Source organism: Mesoplodon mirus, assembly GCF_964341445.2.
Source record: "Mesoplodon mirus genome assembly, chromosome: 10".
Lineage (NCBI taxonomy): Eukaryota > Metazoa > Chordata > Mammalia > Artiodactyla > Ziphiidae > Mesoplodon > Mesoplodon mirus.
The window spans coordinates 38,599,845-38,612,590 of record NC_138986.1 but is presented as its reverse complement, the minus strand read 5'-3'; the positions used below and the strand labels follow the sequence as shown (position 1 = coordinate 38,612,590).

The 12,746-nt window shown below is 38.4% G+C and overlaps 1 protein-coding gene across 1 annotated transcript in view; it reads left to right on the top strand.

Annotated features, from left to right (window-relative positions):
• Positions 1-12,614, top strand: part of CLVS2 (clavesin 2) — a gene marked incomplete at its 3' end in the record, with an annotated part of 65,585 nt that extends 52,971 nt beyond the window's left edge. The window contains exons 4-5 of the mRNA XM_082634114.1: positions 5,086-5,306; positions 12,527-12,614. Of these exons, the coding sequence (XP_082490240.1) occupies positions 5,086-5,306; positions 12,527-12,614 (309 nt within the window). The remainder of the gene's footprint in view (positions 1-5,085; positions 5,307-12,526) is intronic.
• Positions 12,615-12,746: the final 132 nt, after the last annotated feature.

Here is a 12,746-nt window from a genome sequence, read left to right as displayed (position 1 = left end):
AAACATCTCTGAAAAGTAAGCTTAATAAGCATCATCTCCTATTTCAAAGCTGAGGAAAGTAAGTCTTAGGATGGATAAATAACTTGCTTATTCATTTACACAGCTGTAAAGTTGTAGAGTTAACATTTGAATCCAAATAGCTCTGCATTTAGAGATATTTTTACCACTGTGCTGTGACCAATTTTCAAATGATTAGTTCCACAGTAAAATATAGTTACTTCTAATCCATATGGAAGATAATTTTCCATGTTTCTCATGAATGAGAAGGCACTTCAGGTATCTCAGTGCCATAAAAGCCTTACTGTGAGTGTGAAAGTGAAATCATTGTTAGTATGTGTTGGTGTCAAACATTTGTGAAGAGAGTTTTCTGTTTATGAATTTGTTGAATATGCTTTAGTAATTTAGGAGGAATAATTCTGTAAACAATTATAATTTATATTAGGAATTATTTCTACCACCAAGATTCATATTAATTTACATTTTATAATTTGGAAAAAGGTATTGATGTGCCTCAGAAAAAAACACTTTCAGCATTGTTTTATGAAGGGATGATCAGGTGATCCAAAATACCTGCTGGGGCTTTTAGCACAAATTGTACTAGTGAATGCTTTTGTAGTGTTCAAGCTATGCCACGTGTTGTTCTAAGTACTCTTGGTATGTTAATTCATTTAGTCCTTCCAAACAAAGCTATAGGGTAAGCATTGTTATCTTCCTCCTTTTATAGATGGGAAAATGAGGCATGGAAGGTGAAACCATTTGCTCTAAATCACAGCTAGGAGGTAGTAGAGCTGAAAATGTGGATGTATTGGGAAGACTGTTCCAGGTAGAGGGACTAGCAAAGGCAATGGTCCTTAGGTAGAAAGAGGCCTGGAATATTTGACAAACAGCAAGGACACCAGAAAAGCTGGAGACGAATGAGCTACTGGGGAGGATATTAGGGGACTGGATGGGCAGGAACATAGTGTGCCCACTCATAGAGGGTCTTGTACACTATTGTAAAGATCTGGGCTTTCAGTCAGAGTGAAATGAGGAGCACTTGAAAGACTTTGATTGCAGGAGTGACTGGTTGTGACATGATTTTGACATGATCTTGTTCTGTTGAAAAGACTGAAGAGTATCAAGTCTACAAAACAAGGAAAGCTCTAGGTTTGGGGGTTATTTGATGGAATTTGATGATTTTGACAATGCCTACAAGAATGCATTGCTAGCACTATTCCAGATGGAATTGAGGTATTTGAATTTTACCATTTTAATTAAAACTATATGACTTGGAAATTTTTGTATGAGAAAATAATTATAGATTGAAACACCTTTAATTTTTAAGTATATAATCAATGCACAATACAACGTTATTATATTTCCTTACTGGAATCCCAAGTGATTCAGCATTACAGTATTACTCAAACAACTTATAATACAGATGCTGTAAATCTATGTTCTGAAAAACTAGTAAAAGGAAACCTAGGAAAGAGTCGTGAATCCTCTTTTACAGTAGACATTTAACTCTTCATTTTCTTAAATTAAATCAGACTTTGAGTTTCCAACACACTGGGCTGATGGAAATGTCAACCTTAGGTGTCACAGGGGTCCCTTCTTCTCAAAATTTCACCAGTGTCTGGAATCTTTCATGTAGAGCCTAACTTCCCATCCATCATGGCCACTTTTGACATGCTCACTGTTCAAGCTAGTATTAGTTCCTTGAATTAAGGTCTGCTTCTGCTCCAGCAGAAGGAGATGCTTCAGCATCTTTACTGAAGCCAGAACCCAATGGCTAGTTTTCAATCCACTACCCTAGTGCACTCTTCAGCTGTGGGTCCTGCCACACCCCAAGAGCTGGCAGGAAACAGGTTTGTCACAAATTTCCACTTCTTCCTCAATCGTGGGCTTGCTATTATATTCCTTGCTAATTCTTAAAAATATTCTACCCTCTTTCTACCATAATTATGGTCAGCTACCATAATCTCTTCAATGGCACGGTTTAGGAAAATAAAATTTAAAATTTTTTTAAATTTAAAAATTCAGCCTAAGTATAATTGTAAGGTAATCTGAGGCAAAGGAGACCCAAAGAACCAGACTTCTTGCATGAAATGGATGAAGAAAAAATATACACGGGGAGAATATAGTAAAACTTCAACAAATGATGAGACAAATGTGTGCATGGCATATTCCAGCAGGGTGTGAGTAGTAGGAGATGTGCTCACAGAAAGAGTTCATAGAGGATCTTATAGGACTTACTCTAAGAGAAAGAAGAAGCCAGTGGGGGATTATGAGCAGACTAATGTGACCCGACGGATGTTTTAACATGGTCATTCTGTCTGCTGTGTTGAGAATAGAGTGTTGGTGGCAAGAGTGGAAGTCGGGAGAGCAGTTAGGAGGCAGTAACACAGTGTGAAGGATGATGGGAGTTGAGTTAGTGTTGTAAGGGTGGAGTTGTTCAGATGTTTGAATTCAGGATAGATTTTGGAGGTAGTACCAAAAGAATTTACTGACAACTTAGATTATGAGAGAAGTAAAAGATGAGTCAAATGTTTTGGCCTGAGAAACTAGAAGCATATTTGTATGATTAACTGACATTGAAAATAGGGAGGAGTTGATTTGGGGGAGAGAATTATAAGTTCAATCTTGGATATGTTAAGTTCCAGGTGCCCATTTACCATTTAAGTGGAGGTGTGACATAGAGAGTAGAAATACCAATATGGAGTTCAAAAGAGAGGTCTGGATTCAAAATATAAATTTTCAGTGTATGGACAATACTTAAAGCCACTAGACTGAATGACATCACCAAGGAGTGAGTATAGTTAGAAAAGAGAATAAATCCAAGAACTGAAGCCTGGAGCTCTCTGATGTTAAGATGCTGGGGAGGTGATGAATAACCAGCAAAAGAGTCTGAAAAAAACGTCTATCAAATAGAAGGAAACCAAGAGATCCTGGGAGAAATTGTTTCAATGAGGAGAGCCATCTACTATATCCAGTGCTGCTGAGAGTTTAAGAAAAATAAGGACAGAGAATTATTGGACACTGAATTTAGCAGTGAGAAGGATCTTGACAAGAGCTATTTTCATGCAATGGTGGGAGGCAAAGTCTATTTGGATTCGATTCAGGAAAAATGGGACAAAAGTACTTGGACAATGAATATAGATGACTCCTTTGATGAGTTTTGCAATGAAAGGAAGGAGAAAAATAGGATAATAACTGTAGGTAAGGTCAAGAGAGGTTTTATGCATCTGTATGGGGGGAAGGGAAGAGTAGAGTTGGCATGTTTGTTCTTTGATGGGAAAGATACAGAAGAGGAGGAAATTTGATGATGTGAGAGAGACAAGAGAGAATTGTTTGGGAAATATAACTGAGTGGAAGAGAGAATGAATTCCAGTGCACAGGTGGAGGGGTTGGCCTTTGTAGAATTTATTCTTCCATTGTGCTGGGAGCAAAGGCAAAGCATATGGACACAGATGCTAGTTGGTGGGTCTCATCTGGTTGCCCTATTTTTTCAGGGAAAGAGGAAACAAGGCCAAAGCTGAAAGTGATGTTGAGGGAGGAGGGAACAGGGTGTTAGTGAAAAGAGAAGTAGTGTGAATTCCACTTACTTTTCTAAGGATTTATTACCATAACTCTTGCATGACTTGAAAGATAAGGTTTCTGACATGAAGTAGTACCTCTAATGAAATAAAGGTTGTATACCTAATAAAGTAGGGATTTCAGGTGCTAGAACTTAATTTTCCCAGGAAAATTATAGGAGAGAGAGAGAGAGAGAGAGAGAGAGAGAGAGAGAGAGAGAGAGAGTGTGTGTGTGTGTGTGTGTGTTTTCCTGTTGTGCTCTGTAAGTAGGAAGGGGAAGGTGTAAAATTTGCAATTAACCTGATTTAACTTGGGGCAGACAGTATCTTCCACATCTGTAAGCCCCACATTATGTATTCCACCAGCCACTTGCTGTGATCATTTTGGCCAGTGACCCGCTCTCAGGTGCTTTTATACTCTTCCACAATTTGTTGAAATTATTTGTTGACTGGTGACTCCCATTCCTCTCATTTTATTTGATATAGACTAGTCTTTGTTTCCCAGTATATTTACTTCTGTGGATTCTAAAAGTATGGAAAGCAAGATGAATGTCTTAGCCTGTTTATCTTGAACCTGAAGTATGAGATTTCTAAGCCACTTATAAATTATAATCTTTAAATAAATATATAAGTTTATATGAGGTGACAAGAGTACTTTATCAGAGAAGACTGATCTGAGTCTTGAGATTGAAATGAAAGAAGAGGAAAGAGGTAGCAATTTATGGAGAAACAAATCTTGAGTATGTAGCTTAAATAATTCTCCAGTTTAACAAAAAGCTCTATGTAGACAATGATAAGAATAATTAACAGATGCACACAGCTTTACAGTTTCAACTCATTATTCCATTTCTGATTTGAATGATAACCATGGAAATCTCTAGCAGAGAAGATGCTGGCAACATTATAGAACTTGGTCCTTTGGGATGTGAAACTTCAGTCAACCTTTCATTGTGATGATGCTAATCTACTTTTATTTACATCACATACTTTGTATTATAAAACAGTAATTTAGTGGTTACAGTATTCTTATTTTTACTGAAGATAAAGAGAAAGCCATACTGGTGACAGCTTTTGGGATTAATAACTTGAATGGGCTCAGCAGTTGCTGAGTCCTTATGAGAAGAGTTTTTTAACAGCATTCATTATGCATGTCATCAGCTTTGTACAGCTAACACCAGGATAATGTGCAGATCAACGTGCACATTAGATTCTGCTCATGTTCCCAGCTATGAAGCAGGAAACTAAATTTCTTGTTCCAGTTCTTTAAACCAATAACCATCTGACCTTCTAGAAGCTACTTAAAATCCCTGAGCCTCAGGATTTTTATATGAATTATTAGGATTACAGAACCAGCCTTCCTGTTTCACAGAGTAGATGAGGGGCTTAAATATTTAAACAGACATGGGAAACTCTTGCTTTGGCTTTGCTATCCTCAATCCTCCATCCCCCCACCTCCCTCCCAGTTCCCAAAATCTGGGTGATATTTATTCTCCTCTGTGTGTTTTCTCCCACCCTCCTCTTGCATTTGTAGATATTTTTGCACGGTAACAACCTGAACAGTCTACACCAACTAATTCATCCTGAGATTTTGCCCTCTGAGTTTGGAGGAATGCTCCCCCCTTATGATATGGGAACCTGGGCAAGAACACTGCTAGACCACGAGTATGATGATGACAGTGAGTACAATGTGGACTCCTACAGCATGCCTGTGAAGGAGGTAGAGAAGGAACTCTCCCCCAAGTCCATGAAGAGGTATGCTGGAGGTCTCTGGGAAGTGGGCTGGGCCAGGGTGGGGACACCTGATACAACTCCAGATTTTATATTTTTCTGAAGTAGATATTTGGTGACATTTTAAAGCCTTTCATGCTCCTGTGATTGGATGTCTAAGGAGTTTCAAGTCAAAGGTAAATTCATTCAAGGTAACCTCAACTCAGTGTTGCTCCAAATTCACAATCTAGCTGGCCCCTTAGAAGTCAGCCAATCCAGTGGCTTTTCAAACTGTTCTTTAAGGTTCTGGTTGAGTGTCTCAGGGCAAGCAGGTAGGGGGTGGGGACAGTGCCCATCTCCACTGCAATGAGACTGACTATCTAAACAAATTTTTGAACTTCTGAGTAAGATTTCATTTGAAGGAATGGATCCATAGAGTGCACACACACACACTTCAAACACTAACATTCAAAGCTTACGTTCTTTTTTCAGCATCTCTGCCAAGTTTCTGTCTAGCCATTCCTTGGGCAAAACACTGTATTTCCCTGCAGCTTTAATCTTTACAGAATTCATTGTTGAGTCAGAATCTGATTTCCTGCTTTGACTCTCATAGTGTTATTAGGCCTGTTTTCTTTCAGTCAGTGGGTATTTATTCAACACATGCTCTGTAATAAAAACTTTCCTAGGCGTTTTGTATCCAATATGGGTAAAACATATGTCGAGGGCAGGGGGGTTGCCAGACATACATTCTGTAGCACACCAGAAGAGTTTGCATTCTGTAGCACACCAGAAGACATCTAATTCTTATGCTACCCCTGGCCACACCAGCCCAGGGTTCATTTGGATCACAAATATTATTTCTTGGTTCATTTCCTATCCTGGAAATATAGGAACCACAGCTCCTACAAGTCTCTCTTCACCTAATTCAGGGAGGACACAAGGGCATCTCCCATGTCATTGCAAACACTATCTTGCATCCTTCTCTGAGGAAAGCCTTAGGGTCATTTGGTCACCACTGACTCATGCAGTGGCATCTTTGAGACTGGCCTCTTTTATTTGCTGCTGCAGCTCCTGCTGTTCTTGGGGGGTGGAGTGTGATGCCTTTCTCTCCCCAGGCTGCTCCACAACTCCTTGGAGAGAACAGAAAGGCCAGGAACATCTTCAGCTTTAATTTCTCCACTAATTGACAAGCTTATCTTTAAATCAAGTTTGGGCTTTTCAACTCCCTCCTCTTAAAACAAGGCTTCCTAATTTGAGTTATATGCTCTTCTCACCAAAGGGGTTCATTGATGGACTCTCAAAGTGGTCTGTAAAGTGATAAAAGTTGTATTCAAAACTGTGTGTGTATATGTTTGAATGTATGTATGTATATATAGATATATAAATGTATATATAGTGGATTTTTTTTCTGGAGAGAAGGCATATTTCATCAAACTCTCAAAGTTGTCTAAGACAAAAATGGTTAAAAGTCATTGCCTAAGAATAGGTTCCTGCTGATAAAAATTAAAATTCTAACAGTGATAATTGTTACAATCTACCATTTTTATTATTTTTTATTTTTTTATTTTACTGTTGGCAGAAGTCAGAGGTTTTTTTTTTTTTTTTTTTTTTTTTGGCGGTATGCGGGCCTCTCACTGTTGTGGCCTCTCCTGTTGCGGAGCACAGGCTCCAGACGCGCAGGCTCAGCGGCCATGGCTCACGGGCCCAGCTGCTCCGCTGCATGTGGGATCTTCCCGGACCGGGGCACGAACCTGTGTCCCCTGCATCGGCAGGCGGACTCTCAACCACTGCGCCACCAGGGAAGCCCACAACCTACCATTTTTAATAAACTTCTCATGAGCTAGGCCCTTACTAGGTACCTTTTTTGGTAACATTCACTTATTTAATTCTCACAGCAACCTTGTTAAACAGATATTCGTATCCCCAAAGTCACATAGTTTATATGTAATGGAACAAGGTTCCAATCCATGAGGTACAGATTCTTTCATGTTGTTGATATAAATCTTGTCTACTCTTCTGTGACAGCATGACACAGAGTGCCCTCACTGTAGAACTGAGCTACAGGAGGATTTGGAGACTGCTCTCATAGGTGTCCCTTAGTCTTTTCCTTTGCCAGCTAGCAATGCTCATTTCCTTTAGTCCCTCCTTCTGTGACTTGTTAACTAATGTGGTCCCCTCCTCTGAGCACACCTCTCTCCATATCCTCTACAGCCTTAGCTGCATCCCCATCATCTACACTTCCTCCAAAACTTCCTACCTGCTCTCTTTGCCTCCACCTTTACCCTGCTCCCCTACCTTCCATTTATTATATTATCCATGTGGCAATCAAAATAATATTTTAAAAATGTAAATCAGATCATTTCACTTCTCTGCTTTGAATTTTTAAGTGACTGCTGATTATACAATGAATACAATCAACTCCATATCGAGACTTACAATATGCTGCATGTTCTGATCCTGCCTACCTCTCTCCTCTCAGTTTATTTACCTTTTCTCTCCTCCCCTACCTTTCAGACACAACATCCTTCTTTATTCTCCTTCAGCCTCCCCAGCTTGTTCCTATCCAAGGGTTTTTATTCTGGTCACCTCTGGCTGTAATATTCTTTTCCTCTATCTTCCAATGGCTGGCCCCAATCAAAGGTCATCTCCTCAAGAGGGTCTTTTGGTCTTCCTCAGTCACCAGGTCTTAATCAGCTCTACTTCCTACTCATTCTAGCCACTTCCTATCAATCACCTTCTTCATTTTCTTCATAGTTCATTATTAGTCAGTGAAATGATTGATTTTATTTAGTTATTTATCCCCCTGTCCTGCAATGTAAGCTTCAGGGAGACTTTAGTGGCTTTGTCTATCCTGTTTTCTTCTGAATCCTCAGTGCCTGGAGTGGAGCCTGGCACACAAACCATGCTCACTAGGCACCAGTTAAATGAATGAAGGAGTCCTCTGTTGTCTGTCAGTGGCCCCTTTTAGGTGCAGTGTTTAGAATTGTAGAGGTGACATCTAATGTTATCATTACTTGCATAGAGGTTCCAGAATTCTGGCTTTGCAGTGTAGACCTCTTTGGCTTCCTTTAGTTGCTGTTGTTGTCACTGTTGCTGCCATTCAGGCAGCCAAGGCACATTGCTGACTCATACTGAACCCCTTAAAACTAGTCTCTTTACTTATAGATCCTTATCCTCATAATTCTTTATTTCTGTGTTTAGCTTTTTCCTCCAAGCACATTATTTTAATTGACATCACCTTGTTAGATTTGGTTCAGGCGATCCACCTTTTGAAGTCTTTTTGGATCCTGATCTTCTTCTCCAATTAATTAGGACATTTTGTCCCCTGAAGACTTGGCTTACAGCATGATGACCTCCCCAACCCTGAGTTTCTTGCTTCTGACATGGGCTGATTGAAATTTCAGACATCCTTTGTTTGGTGTAGGTTTTGTATCATATGAAGCTTATATGGTTCTATTTGAAAACTCCTGAAGAATGAGATCAGGAAAGTTGTTTCACTTTATTTTTATCTTCTCTCTGGCAGGGGATGGCAGTTCCCCATCAAGGATGGGAGAAAATTGTTTCTAGGTTCCACCCTTCCTCCATCTCCTTTTCCAGTTTTATATCATTCTTAGATTGAGAGGGGAAAAATCATTCCTTCACCAAAGAGTTGTAGATAACTGTTCCTTTGGGTGAATTTAGCTACGTGTATAGCTAGAAGATTATGTTCTTCTGTGTAAATTTGTGGAGAGATAGTATAATCATGTGAAAGAATACAAACTTCACTAGAGAATGGGTTCCTTAAACTCGGGGAATGTCTTGTACCTTATGCCTCTAGGACCCAGGATAGTGTCTGGCACACAACAGTTGCAGTGAGCATCAACACTAATGTTGTCATGGTAATATGCACTTCCATTTTATTAAATAATATTCAACACCTATTGTTACTACATGCCAAACCCTACCTAATGCTTTGTATACATCAACTCCTTTGCTTTTTCTAAACAACTAATAAGGTAATACTACACCCATCTTATTGATGAGGAGACCCAGATACAGAGAAGGTAAGTAACTTCTACATTTCACATAGCTACAAAGCTACAATGCTAATGTTGGAACACAGGTAATAGTATTCTCTAAGTTATTTCCTTAACCACTACCATATGCTATCTGCCAGAGTTAATGCTGGGGGTTATGCATGCATTATTGCACTTGATCCTCAATATGTCTGTATGATGTAGGTATTATTTTCCCCATTTCACAGATAAGGGAACAAAATCTTAGGAAGTTTAAATAGCCTTCCCTTGGTCACAGAATTAATAAATAGCAGAAGGTGGAATTGGAATCCATTTCTGTCTAAAATCTAGTCTCTTAAACACTAAGGTATAGCACAATATTATAGATACATAATAAATGAATAAATGATACCTGGATAATTAAAGTTAAACTATAGGTTTTCATGAGGAAAAAAAGTTATTCATTGAAAGACAGTAGAGGTTGGAGACTGCTAAGATGTATTATGAATTAATGTTAGGTAACTTCCTCTATTGCAGTTGAAACAGACCAATTTATTAACAGTTATGATCCTGCACAAATAACCCTGTTGTTTTGTAAAAGAGAGCAAAAAAGAAAATCTAGACTAAAACAACAGTACACTTGGGGCAATTAAATATCAAAAAAATCTTAATCAGAAATTGTTTCTGCCTGGCTTGCTTTATTGAGGAATTGTTCTGCATATTGAGCCAGCAACGTTCATCATCCAACAATTCTGACACGTGTAGTGCATGTTAAAAGCAAACTAGGACATATATACACTACCAAACATAAAACAGATAGCTAGTGGGAAGCAGCCGCATAGCACAGGGAGATCAGCTCGGTGCTTTGTGACCACCCTAGAGGAGTGGGATAAGGAGGGTGGGAGGGAAGGAGACACAAGAGGGAAGAGATATGGGGACATATGTATATGCATAACTGATTCACTTTGTTATAAAGCAGAAACTAACACACCATTGTAAAGCAGTTATACTCCAATAAAGATGTTTAAACAAAAAGCAAACTAGGAACTTAATCCCAGGTTGGATAGTGCACTGTAATTTAAACTATTTTATTAAAATTGCCATATCCTCTAATAATTTTATTTTATTTAAAAAAATTTTTTAACCTCTTTATTGGAGTATAATTGCTTTACAATGGTGTGTTACTTTCTGCTGTATAACAAAGTGAATCAGCTATACATATACATATGTCCCCATATCTCCTCCCTCTTGCGTTTCCCTCCCCCCTCCCTATCCCACCCCTCTAGGTGGTCACAAAGCACCGAGTTGATCTCCCTTTGCTACGTGACTGCTTCCCACTAGCTATCTATTTTACATTTGGTAATAAAAGTAGTCAAGGAATGTAAGGATTTAAAAGTTGTGTGTGCATGTGTATGTGTATTTGTATGATGTGTGTTTTCATAGAACATTATGACAAATGCTTATATTGTAGACTCTGTGCTGTCTGAAGAGCTTTGGTGTGTACTTAATGAATATTATTAGGATATGCCTCAACATTTATATATTTAACTTTGTGAGAATTTTAAAATAAATGTTTTTGTGAAGAATTTCTTTCTCCACAGGATAAATTGCTTTATCTTCATCACTCTTCGCTTTGAATGCTTGATACCCATCTTCTTTCAGTATGGAAACTATTTATTGGATAAAAGTTAAGACATTGAAATCCTACTGTGTAACAGACTCTGTGACACGCATTGTGTTCACAGCAAGGAGAGAAACTGATAAAGTCCCTGCTCATGGAATTTATAGTCTAGTGGGTACTCATTGTCAAGTAACGCTCTAGTGCAGGACATTAAATGAACCCCTGTATATTTTAGCATGGATTCATCTTGGGAAACCAATTATTTCAGTTGAGTCTAAGAAAAATAGTGTTACAGGTCTAATTAGTAAGTGCTTTGTGCAATTGTCAATTGTGTTAAAATGTATTTTATTCATGTACTTTTTTCTAAGATAAATTATCATTTCTCCTTCTCCTTCTCTCTCTCTCTGTCTCTTTCTCTCTCCTGCACACACACAGACACACACACACACACACACACACACACACCCCACATTCAACTGCAGTCAGTCTCCATTCTGACATATGCATCTAATACCTATAATTGAGGTAAAATAGTGAAAATGACTTAGGAAATAAACCTCCTTATTTTAAAGTTCTCACCTTCCTTTTCATTCTCTCTTTAGAAATGAATTTAAGTTTATTTAAATGAAGGAGTCAATTTATCAGTTAATTCTGTCATTATTTTTGCTTTGATAATTAGTTACATTGCTGTTCTTTTCCATTAGCATGTGTGGCTGTATTTAGCTTATAGTCTTTCTTTTTGAAAATTAATGAGGTCTGCGAAGAGGCATATTGCCACAGCAATAGCCAAATGGTTGGCTATTGCAGCAGCAGGGGAAAAATTCATTATGGAGGAGAATTTAAAAGGGCAGCTGCTTCTTTAACGCCATAGCCGCTAAGATGGCAGCTTCCTGCCACCACAGTAGCACTTTTCATTGACTTTCCTCCTTCCAAGTTTTATGTTGTTTCCTAGTGAGGAACTGAGATATAATTCCCACCTGCTATCAAAGGCATGTGTAAGGGGTTTTCACATTATTTGCTTTCCTAATCATAAAGTGCTGCTGACTAAACAAGAGGGGTTTCTACTTTTCTTAAAGTTTTCAAGAGTAGGACGGATTTTATTCAGATGTCCTAGTGGAAAATTTAACAAAACTCATATTGAAATATTGATTTTTTCCTAATGTTCTCATTAAATATAAAAAATGATGGTTAAAAATGCACATTCCTGTTGAAGTCATTTCATAGAGCCCTTTCAGACAGGAATCAAGGCTCCTTTTATTTCTACTTCTTTTCTTATAACAATAAGTTCACTGTAATAATTCTCCCATTTGGTGATCTCTTGGAATACATCAGTCCTGTACTAGAAATTCTCAGACTCAAAGAAAAGTCTCTTGCTTGACCGTAAAGAAGAGAACTTAAGCCTATTATTGTGTATTTAGAATCCTCTGCTGTGCATTATTCTATTCAGAGGCCAGAGGGGATTGTTTCCTTTGATGTAAAACATCACCATAAATGTATCTCTCTAAATGTGCAGCATTCTCAGTTCATAAGTCTCTTGATGTAGAAGAAGTTAATCCGCATCCATGAGAGAAGTAATAAAGGAGAAAAGACAGAGAAGAGAACGTGATTGTTTGGCAGTAATGTACTGATATTGGCTTTATCATTTCTAGATCCCAATCAGTTGTGGATCCTACAGTGCTAAAACGCATGGATAAAAATGAGGAAGAAAACATGCAACCTTTGCTCTCTCTGGACTGATAACTTCTCTACCCTCCCCATGGATTAGAAATGGAAGGTACTTTTTTCAGCACCAGGGCCAGCGCTGTGGAGGAATTACCAGCTGGAAATTTATTTATTCACGTTAATGTAGCATAATATATAAGACATCAG